This window comes from Pogona vitticeps, chromosome 2 (genome assembly GCF_051106095.1).
Source record: "Pogona vitticeps strain Pit_001003342236 chromosome 2, PviZW2.1, whole genome shotgun sequence".
Classification (NCBI taxonomy): Eukaryota; Metazoa; Chordata; class Lepidosauria; order Squamata; family Agamidae; genus Pogona; species Pogona vitticeps.
The window spans coordinates 96,148,207-96,163,931 of record NC_135784.1 but is presented as its reverse complement, the minus strand read 5'-3'; the positions used below and the strand labels follow the sequence as shown (position 1 = coordinate 96,163,931).

At 40.5% G+C, this 15,725-nt stretch overlaps 1 protein-coding gene across 1 annotated transcript; it reads left to right on the top strand.

The window, feature by feature from the left end:
- The first annotated feature begins 727 nt into the window (after positions 1–727).
- On the top strand, positions 728–14,337 carry LTC4S (leukotriene C4 synthase). The gene is made up of 5 exons (XM_020782765.3): positions 728–880; positions 4,773–4,872; positions 7,009–7,079; positions 7,939–8,020; positions 14,103–14,337. The coding sequence occupies exons 1-5, from the start codon at positions 823–825 to the stop codon at positions 14,200–14,202; spliced, it is 411 nt and encodes a 136-aa protein (XP_020638424.1). The 5' UTR covers positions 728–822; the 3' UTR covers positions 14,203–14,337.
- The last annotated feature ends 1,388 nt before the right edge of the window (positions 14,338–15,725 follow it).

The window sequence follows — 15,725 nt, the reverse complement described above, 5'->3', positions numbered from 1 at the left end:
ACACTCGGAGACCTTTCTGTACCAATTATGTACTCAGTTTTTGTGTGTGTGTGTGTGTGTGTGTGTGTGTGTGTGTGTGTGTGTGTGTGTGTGTGTGTGTGTGTGTGTGTGTGTGTGTGTGTGTGTGTGTGTGTGTGTGTGTGTGTGTGTGTGTGTGTGTGTGTGTGTGTGTGTGTAGTTTATATTCTGTTCTTCCACTTAATTTCTAAAGCACACCACCTCTAATAAGCATTGCTTTTGTAAAGGAGATAACAAAAGAATGGAAGGGTGGGATTTGGGATTCCCACCCGCTGCTGTCAGATCAGTCACATCCTTCACTTGCATGTGTGTGCTTGTCTCAACAAGCAGGCTGTCCCAAAAGGGGACATTAAACTTCCTCTCAAATAAATAAATATTAAAAACAGAACTAATTTCCATCACACAATCCATGGCGTAGTCCATATTTATGCACTGTCAAATAATGTCACCTGTGTCGATAAGAGCTGGCCAGGAGGCTAAGCATCCGTGAGCTATGGATAATGGCTATGTTGTTTTTGTTTTGTTTTTCTTTGCTGTTTTGTATGTATGAATAATAATAAAACAGATTTTTTAAAAAAAGATAATGCCTATGGATAATGGAAGCTCTCCAAAGCAGCTCCGATGTGGGTTGGGCATCTCGTCAAAACTTTCCAGAAAGCATGGAGTTAACTAACCAGCCCTCAGGAAGAGGAAATAAAGGCTTTGCTCTCCCATTATATTAACAGCCACGGTGTTGCAAGCACAAAACCCACTGATTTAGCTGTCTAGTTTTCTGACTGCCTTGGCTTATTTCTCCTCACCAACATGCTGCATCAGACAGCCTGGCTGGCCACTGTTACCATTTTGGGAGTCCTGGAACAAGGTAAGGAAGATAGAGCCAATGTTACAAAGAGGAAATCTATCTAATGTGACTGCCTCTTTCTAGGATTAAGAGATTGGTAAAGAGGAAAAATGTACGGGACTGTCGAATGACTAGAGGAAGTGAGTAATATACATGGGTTTGAGATACCCTGGCATGAAGTCTTAAAAGGTGGCTTTTGTTTTCTTCTTCTAATAGGGGCACCGGAATTAAAATGAAACCCATTCTTGCCCTGATGACAATATACAAATCTCACTTGGTTGAAACAGCAGTAACTCGATAAAAAGCAAAACTGGGAAAGGGGTCAACACTAATTACACTGAAAACATTGCATCTCTCTCCCCCATCCCCATGTAATGATAGATTTATTTGGTTGTTGTAGGTTTTTCGGGCTGTATGGCCGTGTTCTGGAGGTTTTTCTTCCTAACATTTCGCCAGTCTCTGTGGCCGGCATCTTCAGAGGACAGGAGCTAGAACTCTGTCTGTGTTCTGGTGTAGAGTGTGGGATAGTTGACTATTTGTAGCTGTGGAATCATTTTTTTATCCTTTTTAGGAGTTTGGGTGATTATGGTGATCAGGGTGTTTTTCTTTATGGGTATATGGCTGTGATAAGGGGGGAGATGATCTGTCACCATGATTGGTGGGTGTCGTTATCTAGTCTATTGTGTGCAGTGATCACTGGTCCTTGTGACTGGGTAGGGTTTGTTGACCTTTTTGCAGGCTGTATTTTTCAGTGCTGGGAGCCAGGCTTCGTTGAGTTTTAGATTTTCTTCTTTTTTGCACCATCTTACAGAAAGAAGAAAGTTTATCACAACAATACAACCATAAAAAAAACCCTTATCACTATAATCACCCAATCTTCTGAAAAGGTCAAAAAGCTGATCCCACAGATTTCCTGTCCACAACTGCGCAATCTGCCATAGATGAAAGAAGGCAGTCCTGGTCACAGCCAAAATTTGCTTCTCCATAGAATTTGCCAGTTAGGAACCAAAAACATCTTTAGTTGTGACTTATCTTGGCACTGAAAAGGCAGTATAAAAATCCTAATAATTCTACACTGACACTGTGGTCAGTTGAACTCAGTAACTGGAATAGCATATTTATTGTGTTCTAGTGGGCCATGAGAGTTGGTTCTGGTAATATGCATGGTACCGCTTGCTCTTAAGAGTTGTCTATTCACATTAGTGGTCTATCCCACATTAAATGGCATACTAATAAGAAACTAATGGTTTTGTTACAAAACTTAAAATGTATCTTGCAGCTTTCAATAGCAGGAAGCAGCAATCTCAAATGTGTTCATAACTCCAACATATTTTATTTCAATGGACTGCCTGTATCATTAGCCATTGTATTGCAGTAACTTGGTTTGAGTGTTTAAAACTAAAGTTCTACCCTGTTTCCCTGAAAATAAGACCTAACCTTAAAATAAGCCCTAATATGATTTTTCAGGATGCTTGTAATATAAGCCCTACCCCCAAAATAAGCCCTAGTTAAGTGAAGCCCCGCCCTCCCCCACTGTGCATCAATCAGAAGATGACATGACTGTAAAACAAAAGATCCCCTGAAAATGAGCCCTAATGCATTTTTGGAGCAACAATTAATATAAGACCCTGTCTTATTTTCAGGGAAACACAGCAGAAAAGGTTGACTTAAGGAAAACTTGGCTGAGAAGAGTACCACTTCCATATCTGTGTTGCACAATATTTTTTAGACGCAGTAAGAAGTATTTGTAAGAAGTAAATGGTTAGCAAAGGTTAGCACACAAATTGTTGGCCTTATCTTAAAAAAAGGGAGGGGGAACCTCTGGGCAACTACCAACTTAGCAGCTTGACATAAATACCAGGAAAGGCTCTAGAACTATAATTAAATAATTGTTTGTGAGTACTTAGACAATAACACTATGATTATTATCATGGATTTCTCAAAAACAAGCCATGCCAGACTAATGCGGGGCGTTGTACTTGACAGATCAGAAAACTTCTGCGACTGTTTAGTTGTATCTTGAGTTTAGCAAGGCTTTCAAGAAAATACCATGTGATATTCTTGTGGTCAAGCTGGATGATGCAGAGCAAGGTGACGCTGCTGTTAGATTGGTAACCAGTTAATGGGCTATGGTCAGAGTGCTATCCAATGTTTTGTCATTAGAGATGGGCACAAATCTCAGTTCAAAAGTTTGTGCCAGTTCGTATGCACGGAATCACAAACATTCCCTTCCCCCAGCTCCCTGGCTGGATTCCCCATTCACCAAATGCCACACACTCCTCTCCTCCTTCTCTTTGCCTGTTTGACTAGTCTGTGGCAGGACCACATGGGCTGCCCTGCCCTGCCTCCTTGGCTGGTTGCCCACTCAGACAAGAAGGCAGGACAGGCAAACTTGTGCTTTTGTTGGGGACTGGGCAAACAGCCAAAGGGGAGGAGGAGAGGAGCATGCTCCGATGGGTGAGTGGGTCATTGGCCAGGGAAGCGGGGGAAGGGAACGCACAGCACCTCTGGTGCCATGTGTACAGACCAGCACGAACCTCCAAACTGAGGTTCATGCCCACCTCTATTTGTCGTCATCTTGGCAAGAAATGTGAAGCTGGGTACTGTAGGGTCCTGTCTTTGGAGCAGTGTGTGCTGTTCAACATCTTCATAAATGACTTGAATGAAGGAATAAAGGGGATGCTCATCAAGTTTGTAATGACACCAATTTGAAGAGGTAACTACTACTTCAGAAGACAACATTAAGATTCAAGATGCCCCGAACAGATTAGAGAAGTGAGTCAAAAGAAAGAAAATGAGAAACTAGAAAATATGTAGATCTTTTTACAACTAGGGGGAAAATCATATGTAAAACTGAACGATGGGTGACAGATGGCTTGACAGTGGTTTGTATGTAAGGGTTCTATCAGTTTCATTAGATCCCAAGTTCACAAGTTAAAGATAAGTCAAAAGCATGATAAGTCAGCAAAAAAGCAGATGCAATATTAAGCTGCACCTCAACAATTGTAGTGTTCAAGTCAAAGGAAGTAACAGTATCACTCAATTCTGCTTTGGTCAGATCTTGTGTAAGATACTCTTGTTCAGTTCTGAGCACAACAGTTTAATAAGATATTAAGAAGTTGAACATACCCTGAAGAGGATGACCAAGTTGCTAAAGGCCTCTGAAAAGAAGTTGAGGGGGTTGGATATTGTTAATTTGAAGATGATTGAAAGGTAATATGGTAGCCATCTTAATATCTTAATATGTGAATGGCTATCACATGTAAGATGGAGCAAATTTAATTTATGTGGCTTCTGAGGATGGAACCCAGATGAATAAATTCAAATTAAATTAAATGATAATACAATTGAACATTAGGAAAAACCTACAGACAGTAAAAGCAATTTGACAGTGAAATGAGTACTCCAGAAAATGTTGGACTCATTTGCATTTGAAGTTCTTAAATAGAGGTAAGGTAGCCTTCTGTCATGGGTGTTTTAGCTATGATTTCAGCTATGATGCAGTGGAATATGACATTTAATTTTACAAGTTGGAATGTTTCTGGCTGGTGTGGTTGGGAAGAAAATATATGGGCAATTTCAATTAAATGCTTAGGAATGTCTGAGTGGTGTTGGAACTGAAGGTTATCAAGTTCTAATCTTTCGTGCAGCAATTATCTCTCTACATACTTGCAAGAATCTTTATTCTCCAGTTCTTGTCAGATGCTTTAAAAGAAACAAATCTAAAACAACAAAGCAAAACTGCCAAATTAAAAAGCGTGACAAAATTGCCAGTCAGACTAATATCAGTGCGCCCAAATTGCAGTTGAATCCTCATGCAGAATAATGTATGTGAATGTTTCATGCCCTGTACCAAGTAAAATGACCTGTCTTCTCTCTGCCTCCTCTCCGCTCCCCAATTCCCACCCTCCAGCCTATTTTGCCCTGCAGGTGATTTCTGTTCGAAGGAAGTGCAAAATCACCCCTCCTCTAACTTTAGGTCCACCAGAATTTGAAAGGATCTTCAGAGCCCAGTAAGCTAAACATCTTCAAGTTGGGTTGGGATGGATTGCTTGATGACTTTTATACCTGAGTCACACTTTGACTATGATCAGCAGACTTATTTCTGTTTATGCTCACTTTATTTGACCTGGGTATCACTGGTTATTACAATATGCAGAGAGCCTTCTTATCTCTCCACACCTGCTCCTCTGCCACCTGAAGTCTCTGTAATGGACAGTGTAGAGTGAAAAATCATCTCCACCCCTGCATTAGAAGAATCCATATCAAAGACTTCTGTATTGATAGATATGCTGTTCTGTTCCGCAAAGGCTACGTTAATGGAAATGGAAACCTTGGAGTTCACATCCTAGTGAACTTTTGGCATTGCAGAGTCTTCATGGCTGTTTGATTCTGCCCAGCCCTTAGCATTTTTGAAAAGGATGGTGCCAGATTTTGATAGCACCACTGTATTGGAAAGCTCGTGGTTTCCTGCTCTACTTTGGTTTCAAACAGTGCTCTCAAAGGAGAAACCAACATTCACATGAAAACTTCAAGCACTGTTTGCCTAGGCAAGCCAACCGCTAGCAGCATGTGTATTTATCTTCCGCTCCTTTAATATGGGAGAGGATCCACCATCAAGAGGGAAGTTTTAAATATTATTAAATATAGGTAACATTCTTTATGGATGTGGACTCATCTTGCACCTGCTAACAGCTGCCTGCTCTTTACACCATTGGCCTTTTCTGCTGTTCACAGTGCTCTTAGGACTGAACAAATTGCAGTGGATTTAAAAAAAAATAGAGCAAGGGGGGAATCTGTCACCCTTCTCCTGGGACTGCTTCGGTTTCTTCCTGAATGTTTCTCTCTCTCAGCCTTCTTCTACCCACAGAGGTTTCAGAGCCATGTTCGGGAAATAAATACATGCCTCAAAGGTACAGTAGTTGGAAGTAAAAACTGCTGCAAGGAAGGTTTTCAGAGGTAAAATGATTTGACTGGCAAATATAAGATTAAGATTCCCATTCCCTCTCTGAGATAAATTGGCTTCAGTTTGGCCCCATCATACAAAGCTGCAAAAAACCCCACACATTTTATTCCCTTAGTTTATGGTGTCGGGAGACTTTGCTGCCTTAGAAATAAACAAGAGTCTTTGGGGGGGGGGGGGAGAAAGAAATACAAGATGCTTACTTCCCCTTTAGAGAGAAATGAAAGGAAGTTGTTTGGGCTCTAACTCCATGTCTCAGAAGAAAACAAAACAGTCCCAGCACCCCCAACAAAATATATGTATATAACAAAATAAATACACAGTAAATCAAACAAATAACAATTTAATAAAGTTAATCAAACAGGGAAAGTGTCCCACCACCAAAGGGAACAAATCACAAAATAACAAGTGTGCGCACACACACTGCCAAAAACCAAGAAAAGCAAACAAGCAAATAAAGACAAAAAGGAGAGATAGAGAGAGAGTACAATCAAAGCCCACCCACCCCTGCAATGGGGTAAATGTCTCTCCCCCTACTACTTAATATCCTATCTTCTCTGAGTTGAGCAGGAAGCAGCTGGCAAGCCAAGATCAGCCAGTAGCAAAAAATGATGCAAGAAATGAAAGGAAAAGGAGAGGAAAATCCAGAAAATAATCTCAAGGAGACAGTTGCCAAAATAATGTGGATGTGGTTAATTTAAAATACAAGAGGCTCATCCCTACAGTAATGAATGTCATGAAAGCAAACACAATGAAGCTGAATCCAAACAGAACATAAGTTTTCCAGGTCAGTCAAAAGGAACAGGGATTTAGCCATAGTTGCAGTATCTTTTTCTTCCCTTGAGACATTGCTTCAACTCTGAAGCTAGCTGACCAGATGTCAGTGTTGAGTCAGAATGAAAAGAGAAGCCAGAGAGTTTATGTTATGGACATTCTTAGTTCTTAGTGAGATGGTGAACCCCTATCTGGTCAGCCTAGAATTCCGAGCTTGCATAGTTGCACAGTACCTCTCTGTACAAAAACAGTGGGGCACCTTCTCATTGCTTTTGAGATAAATCTGGTCATAAATGTGAATTAGTTGGTGATTTTCCAGAGGAACATTATCTCAGTGCTAGCCAGGCTTCAATGTATTAAGTATTGCCTGTCCCTGAAGTGTGGAGTAATTATATTCTTCATTTTTGTTTAGAACCAATTGCTCAGAATACTTTCCAATATTCATATCACTATTGTGGGTATCTGGCATTTTTTCCCATCAAGGTAAATTTTAATTGTTACTATCGAATTGTTTGTGTAGTCATAAAATAACTGAATGAAAACAAAGGACTTTAATGCATTTGGGGGTGGCGTGTTAATGCTTGCTCTTTTGTGATTTACTTTTGGTCAATCACAAAGCAATGGAGTGGGGTGTGTGTGGGGGGGGTGTTCCATGCTATGTGGTTGATCCAGGTGGTTGCTGCAGGTCAGCACTTCCCAGTCAGAAGTGCAGATTGCAAATGTCAATCAGGAAGTCCTTGCCCAAACAAAGATGTAGGTGTGTGGACCATTAAAGATGCAACTGTCTTGTTCACACATGCTGCAGGGAGCCCTGATGCAGCTACACCACTTTTTAGTGTATTTGTAGTGGGAAGTCACCACAAGTCCATGCATATTACATGCATACTTGTTAGCAAAAGCTATACTTTTTTAGTAGTAGCACAGTAGTTAAGGACAGGAGCTAGAAGCTGTAGATGTTATTTCAAATTGCAAAATGACACTTTTATTTCATATAGCAACTAATTCCAGTTTCTTCTCCTGGATTATTACTTAATGAATAAAATCCTATTGGATCGATTCCACCAGAACAATAGGAATGACATCATTTTTAGTGGCGCATTGCTACTGATTAAAGATTTCCTTTTTCAGTGTTGGGGTGCATGCAACTTTGTTTCATCATGTGCAAGCCATGTGCATCCCAAAATTGAAGGAATGGCAATGGCAATGTGCCACTGATGATGACATCATTCAGACTGTACAGGAGAGGACGTGTGCAACAGGATTTTATGACATTTCGAAAGTAAGGTCAGTGTCTGCTAGTTGTCCTGCAGTAACTACTTTGCTTTATCTCTTTTTCCTGTAGTTTTGGCTGCATTCTGTGGGTTACTTTATCTATATGCTCGCTATTGGTACTTCACTGGATATGCACGATCTGCTCAAGAAAGGTGAATAGCTCCAAGCACAGCACTCTGTGTGCAGTGTACTATTTTGTGTCTCATTGGTGCCTGTTTGCCACCTTCTACCAATTATTTCTGCTGAAATACAAGTCTCTTGTTCTAAGACTTCGTATTGGTCATGATAGTCCTGTCAGTATTTTAAAATCTTGAATTTATGGGGTGCTGGAATGATTAAGGGAGAGCCAGAAAAAAAGTGCCTCCCAGGTTGTTCAAAAAGTAAAAGTATGATTGAAAAAGTACTTAATAAAAAGATAGTTTACAATAGTTATAACTGTTTTCTAAATAACTCCACTACCTTCCAAAACAACTAGGAACAGAGCTACTGATAAGATAACATGACAGAAGTATCTCATTCATTGTGTCCCAGTTTTCTTGAGAAAGAGAAGGGTGTAATGTTAAAAGGACAAACAGAAACAAGAGTGAAAGTGCAGTTTAAAATGTCACAATTGCGCTTAAAGAAAAAGCATAGAATTTATATGTTATCTCATAACACTATCTTTTGACAGTAATGTAAATTGCTTAATTTGGACTATACCAGAGGAACACTGGTAGACGGGCTGGCAGGAGTAGCCAAGTGGACTCCCCAGCAGATCACCGGGACTGCTATCAAATCTCACAGCTATCTGCTACCCCAGCAGGATAGGAATTAGTTGGAGCATACACAGAGTACTATATAGATGGGCAACGAAACACACAGTTGTATGAGACATATTATCCAAAGAGGATGAAATAGTGTGAGACAGAGAATGAAAATTATGCCTGGCAAGCATAATTAGAGCAGCTGAAAAGATAATGACATGGCACCAGAAAGTAATCATTTTCACTTAAGATTTTAACTATATTCTGGAAAAATGGGTGAGAATATGACATTGATTTTTATGTGTGTCTAAACATGCTTAGGTAAAGGCAAAGGTTCCCCTTGACATTTAGTACAGTTGTGTCCAATTCTAGGGGCCAGTGCTCATCCCCGTTTCCAAGCCGTAGAGCCAGCGTTTGTCCGTAGACAGTTTCCGTGTCACATGGCCAGCGCGACTAGACATGGAACGCCGTTACCTTCCCACCGTGGTGGTATCTATTTATCTACTCGCATTTACATGCTTTCGCACTGCTAGTTTGGCAGGAGCTGGGACAAGCAACAGGAGCTAAATATATATATTTAAAGGTTTTGGATATATATATATATATATATATTTAAAGCTTTTGGAGTTATACTGTTTTTTGCTTTCAATGAGATGTTATGGAGATGTATTATCTGCCCTTTTGGGCTCCTGTATTTTAAAATGTATGTTCCTATATTTTGTAATCCCCTTCATGGATTGCTGCCTTGTCGTGGTGAAGGGGCTTGAGTAACTCAGAGAAGCTATGGGCTATGCCGTGCAGGGACACCCAAGACAGACAGGACATAGTGGAGAGTTCCGACTAAACGCAATCCACCTGGAGTAGAAAATGGCAATGCCACTCCAGTATCTTTGCCAAGAACGCCCCATGATCAGAAACAAAAGGCTAAAAGATATGACGCTGGAAGATGGGCCCCTCAGGTCAAAAGGCGTCCAACATGCTACTGAGGAAGAGCGGAGGACAAGTACAAGTAGCTCCAGAGCTAATGAAGTGGTTGGGCCAAAGCCGAAAGGACGCTCAGCTGTGGACGTGCCTGGAAGTGAAAGGAAAGTCCAATGCTGCAAAGAAAAATATTGCATAGAAACATGGAATGTAAGATCTATGAACCCTGGTAGGCTGGATGTGGTCAAACAGAAGATGGCAAGAATAAACATTGACATCCTGGGCGTCAGTGAACTAAAATGGACAGGAATCAGCTAATTCAATTCAGACAGCAATCATATCTACTATTGTTGGCAAGAATCCTGTAGAAGGAATGGAGTAGCCTTCATAGTCAACAAAAGAGTGGGAAAAGCTGTAATGGGATACAATCTCAAAAATGATAGAATGATGTCAATACGAATCCAAGGCAGACCATTCAACATCACAATAATCCAAGTTTATGCACCAACCACCAGTGCTGAGGAGACTCAAATTGAACAATTTTATGAGGATTTACAACACCTTCTAGAACTGACACCAAAGAAAGATGCTCTTCTCATTCTAGGGGACTGGAATGTTAAAGTAGGGAGCCAAGAGATAAAAGGAACTACAGGAAAGTTTGGCCTTGGAGTTCAAAACGAAGCAGGGCAAAGGCTAATAGAGTTTTGTCAAGAGAACAAGCTGGTCATCACAAACATACTTTTCCAACAACACAAGAGGCAACTCTATACATGGAAATCACCAGATGGGCAATATCGAAATCAGATTGATTATATTCTCTGCAGCCAAAGATGGAGAAGCTCTATACAGTCAGCAAAAACAAGACCTGGAGCTGACTGCGGCTCTGATCATCAGCTTCTCATAGCAAAATTCAAGCTTAAAATGAAGAGAGTAGGAAAAACCACTGGGCTACTCAGGTATAATCTAAACCAAATCCCTTATGAATACACAGTGGAAGTAAAGAACAGATTTAAGGAACTCAATTTGGTGGACAGAGTGCCTGAAGAACTTTGGATAGAGGCTCGTAACATTGTACAGGAGGCAGCAACAAAAACCATCCCAAAGAAAAGGAAAAGCAAGAAAGCAAAGTGGCTGTCCAACGAGGCTTAGAAATAGCAGAGAGGACAATGGAAACAAAATGCAAGGGAGATAAGGAAAGCTACAGAAAATTGAATGCAGACTTCCAAAGAATAGCAAGGAGAGACAAGAGAGCCTTCTTAAATGAACAATGCAAAGAAATAGAAGAAAATAACAGAAAAGGAAAAACCAGAGATCTGTTCAGGAAAATTGGAGATATTAGAGGAACATTTTGTGCAAAGATGAACATGATAAAGGACAAAAATGGGATGGACCTAACAGAAGCAGAAGACATCAAGAAGAGGCGGCAAGAATACACAGAGGAATTATATCAGAAAGATTTGGATATCCTGGACAACCCAGACAATATAGTTCCTGACCTTGAGCCAGACATCCTGGAGAGTGAAGTCAAGTGGGCCTTAGAAAGCCTCGCTAACAACAAGGCCAGTGGAGGTGATGACATTACAGTTGAATTATTTAAAATCTTAAAAGATGATGCTGTTAAGGTGCTACATTCAATATGCCAGCAAGTTTGGAAAACTCAACAGTGGCCAGAGGATTGGAAAAGATCAGTCTATATCCCAATCCCAAAGAAAGGCAGTGCCAAAGAATGCTCCAGCTACCATACAATTGCACTCATTTCACACGCTAGCAAGGTTACGCTCAAAATCCTACAAGGTAGGCTTCAGCAGTATGTGGACCGAGAACTCCCAGAAGTACAAGCGGGATTCCGAAGGGGCAGAGGAACTAGAGACCAAATTGCTAACATGCGCTGGATTATGGAGAAAGCCAGAGAGTTCCAGAAAAATATTTACTTCTGCTTCATTGACTATGCAAAAGCCTTTGACTGTGTGGACCAAAACAAACTATGGCAAGTCCTTAAAGAAATGGGAGTGCCTGACCACCTTATCCATCTCCTGAGAAACCTATATGTGGGACAGGAAGCAACAGTTAGAACTGGATATGGAACAACGGATTGGTTCAAAATTGGGAAAGGAGTACGACAAGGCTGTATATTGTCACCCTGCTTATTTAACTTATATGCAGAATACATCATGCGGAAGGCTGGACTGGATGAATCTCAAGGTGGAATTAAGATTGCTGGAAGAAATATCAACAATGTCAGATACACAGATGATACCACTCTGATGGCAGAAATTGAGGAGGAATTAAAGAACCTTGTAATGAGGGTGAAAGACGAGAGTGCAAAAAATGGTCTGAAACTCAACATCAAAAAAACTAAGATCATGGCCACTGGTCCCATCACCTCCTGGGATATTGAAGGGGAAGATATGGAGGCAGTGACAGATTTTACTTTCCTGGGCTCCATGATCACTGCAGATGGAGACAGCAGCCACGAAATTAAAAGACGCCTGCTTCTTGGGAGGAAAGCGATGACAAAACTTGACAGCATCTTAAAAAGCAGAGACATCACCTTGCCAACAAAAGTCCGCATAGTCAAAGCTATGGTTTTTCCTGTAGTGATGTATGGGAGTGAGAGCTGGACCATAATTTCTAAAGGAAATCAACCCTGAGTGTTCACTGGAAGGACAGATCCTGAAGCTGAGGCTCCAATACTCTGGCCATCTCATGAAAAGAGAAGACTCCCTGGAAAAGACCTTGATGTTAGTAAAGTGTGAAGGCAAGAGGAGAAGGGGACGACAGAGGATGAGATGGCTGGACAGTATCTGCGAAGCAACCAACATGAAATTGACACAACTACGGGAGGCAATGGAAGATAGGAGGGCCTGGCGTGCTCTGGTCCATGGGGTCACAAAGAGTCGGGCACGACTAAACGATTAGATGACGATATTTTGAAATAACTTAAGTATTTGCTTAAAGCGTAAGTTTAGTATTCATATAGGCTTAGGTTATGTGCCTACAGTTTTACATAAATGTAAGATTTTGGATTACAAGTATTTGTGCCTACAATTTTTCTTACAAGTATAAAATATTTGGATGTTACAATGGCTATGATGTAATTTTATGTTATGAAGCCTAGATGCCATGTAGAAATAAAACTTATAGAAATAGGAAGGTCTTGGAGTTGCCTGGCATTATTGCAACGAAGACTTATTATTAGAAACCCATAGTTTAGAAATGCTCATTATTGTCTAATTTTGATTCTGGGATTAGTCCTTTGCTGTGATGTCAGCTATGACAAACCATAGGCTTTCGTTTTCCTGGTGGGTGGGAGGGGCTTTATGGTTGGCTTTTTTTTTAGAAATGAGAGAATGACCAAGAAATTGGAAGAGCTAAATAAGAGTCTCCCAGGTCCAGGCAATCCACACATGGCTCCTGGTCTTCAGTTCTATAGGCTTCTGTCTACCTGGAAGGCTATTCTGAAGTTTTCCTTTGGCTTTGTCATTAGAATTGTGAAAGAAGCTCACAAAAACCCTAACAGGTAAAACCTTAATAGGTAAAACAACAGGTTGAGTTAAATGAAAATATGTTGGGAGAAAAGAGACAGGAAAGTAACAGAAAACAATATAATAGGAAAGAAAAGTGGAAAGAAATAGTGTTCTATTTACATTTGAGCAATGTTGCAGTATAAGAGATCAGCTGGGAAAATGCAGTTAAAAGGAGCTTGGTTTTTATTGCCCTATATTGGTGCCAGAGAACAAGTGTGGTGTAGTGGCCAGAATAATGTACAGTACTAGGACATATGGGTTCAAATCTCTGCTCAACCATGGAAGCTTACTGCGGGAACGATTAAACCACTCCTTGAAAACCTTCTCAGGATCATCATAAATGAGTGATTTGATGGCACATAACAACAATATTGGGGCATAGCTAAGCATAGTAATGTTGCCTTGTTGTATGAATCTCTCTCAATTTTCCTGGTCTCAGTCCTTATATAAAATAAATGAATAGTACAATCTCTGCATACTTGCTCATATACGTTCTGCACAGTAGGTGTGCCTAGGACTGCAATCCATATGATGCTTGCCAATTCCAAAACTGTTATTATAGAAGTCCTAGTATTTCAATTATTCCAATGTTTGAGGGGAGGAGTATCTTTCTTTTAACTGAAACCCCTCCCATGTGCTCATGAACACATCAGTTTCCAAAGCAACACTTCTTTAGGTTGTTTCTTTTGTTGTAACAGTTGGCACTGAATTAGTTGACCCAGTGGCCTATGTTATCCCTTTATACTCCTAATGGTTGAAAACCAATGAACAAATTAATTGAAGCCACAGGCAATTTAGGTCACGCCTTTAACATATCTTAAAAATTAGGTTGATAGTTGGACATCTTCCTGTCCTCTCACATTTTCCATTTAACCGCTCTCACAACTGAATCTTTAGTCCAACAGCTCCTAACACAAATTAGCTGTCATGTCAAACCTATTAATGTTAACACGGATTTTTTTAAAAAGCAAACAGAATCTTGTAACCAATGTCACAGCTAACCACCTGAACTAATGGTAACATCTTTTGTTCTTTTCACACAGACTGGGCCCCATGTACTTCAGCACTGGAGTTCTCTGCATTCTCATTGTTTTGTCTGTGGTTGGCCTCACCACCCATTTTGTGTCACTCTTGTATTTTTGATTCCAGCTTTGCAGTCACTTAAGTACACAGTCCCAATGGTAAACTTTCTTTGATATTGTACCACCATTTTCAACTTTTCCTTTCTCGTCACAATAGCTATATACTGATCATTTAAAATAAATTATGTGCAATATTTTTCCTGACTCATGTTACTATTGCTATGGATTTCACCTCAAAAATATTATTGGATCAGCATCTGATGTTAGAAAAGAGAACTGTTTAGATTTAATATTTAACTGTGGCTGCCATAGTTCAAAAGGGATATTAAAAAGCTGGAATATGTCTGAAGGAAGTCAACCAAGATGGTAAAGTGCTCTTCCCATATCTATAGTTCTATGATTCTATCATTAACAGAGTTATTTCCACAAGTCAGAAGCCTGAGCAACAGTGGTGAAACATTCTGGGTATCTATTATTGGTGTGTGGGCGGGGGGGGGGAGGCACTTTGGGTAAGATACCCTCCCCTGTGGAATCATGTCACCATTCAGTCCCTTCTCCCTATGGGTCACTTATGTGGCTCCTGGTAGATGCTACTTTTCCTTGTTCTCATCAGTGCTTGCATGCACTAAGACGGGGGCATACGAACAAACAAGATTTAGATCCGTGTACTTATCCTAACCTGGAATTGGCCACTATACAGTTAATATCTAATTTAGTGAAATTGCCTCTGTTTGTTTGTTTATTGATTGATTGATTGATTGATTGATTGATTGATTGATTGATTGATTGATTTGATTTATATCCCGCCCATCTGGTCTATACAACCACTCAAGGGTAGAGAAAATACAGCCCTTCAGAAGTTGCTGGACTGAAAAGGCTTTTATCTTTCATTCTTTGCTATGCTGCTCAGGGCTGATGGGAACTGTAGTCCAACATCACCTGGAGGGCCTCAGGTTTGCTACCCTTTTTATAGCTTCTTTATACTGCTACTCCAAATCCCTTAGAGATTTCCTTCTGGCTTTTTTTTTTGGACATCTTTTTTGTGAAGCTGCTTTGTACAACATTAGCAGCTCTCCATGGAAGCATGGGACAGATCTTTGAAATTATGTAATTGTTTTACAGCCATGAGCTAAAGCTTTAACATCTCTTACACTTCTGGGTGGCTACTATGAGTTTTACAACTGTTGCAATGTCTTTGCCTTAAAACTACTGTGACATGAAGGATCAAAGCATAGAAACTATTTGATGAGATTTTCCACAGTTCTTGGCCACACTACAAGAGAGAGGAAAAAGAGGTTTTGTTTCAGGCGTCTTGGGACCAACAGCCTCCACCCAATTCCATCACCTTGAGAAAGCATGCAGGGAAACACCAAACCTGCATCCAACCCAGAAGCAGAGATTGTATCAAAGGTCTGTGTTTGTTTTCTGAAGCAGCTTGCCAAGTCGTTGTTCAGGTTGGTGGGAGGGGCATGCCGTTTTCTGCTCTGCCAAGCAGGAAAGCTTAACCGAGTTGCACTTGGCCACTACACTACACTGGTCTGCATTCGGGCAGGTGTATAAATTGCCCTATCTCCATTTTGCACA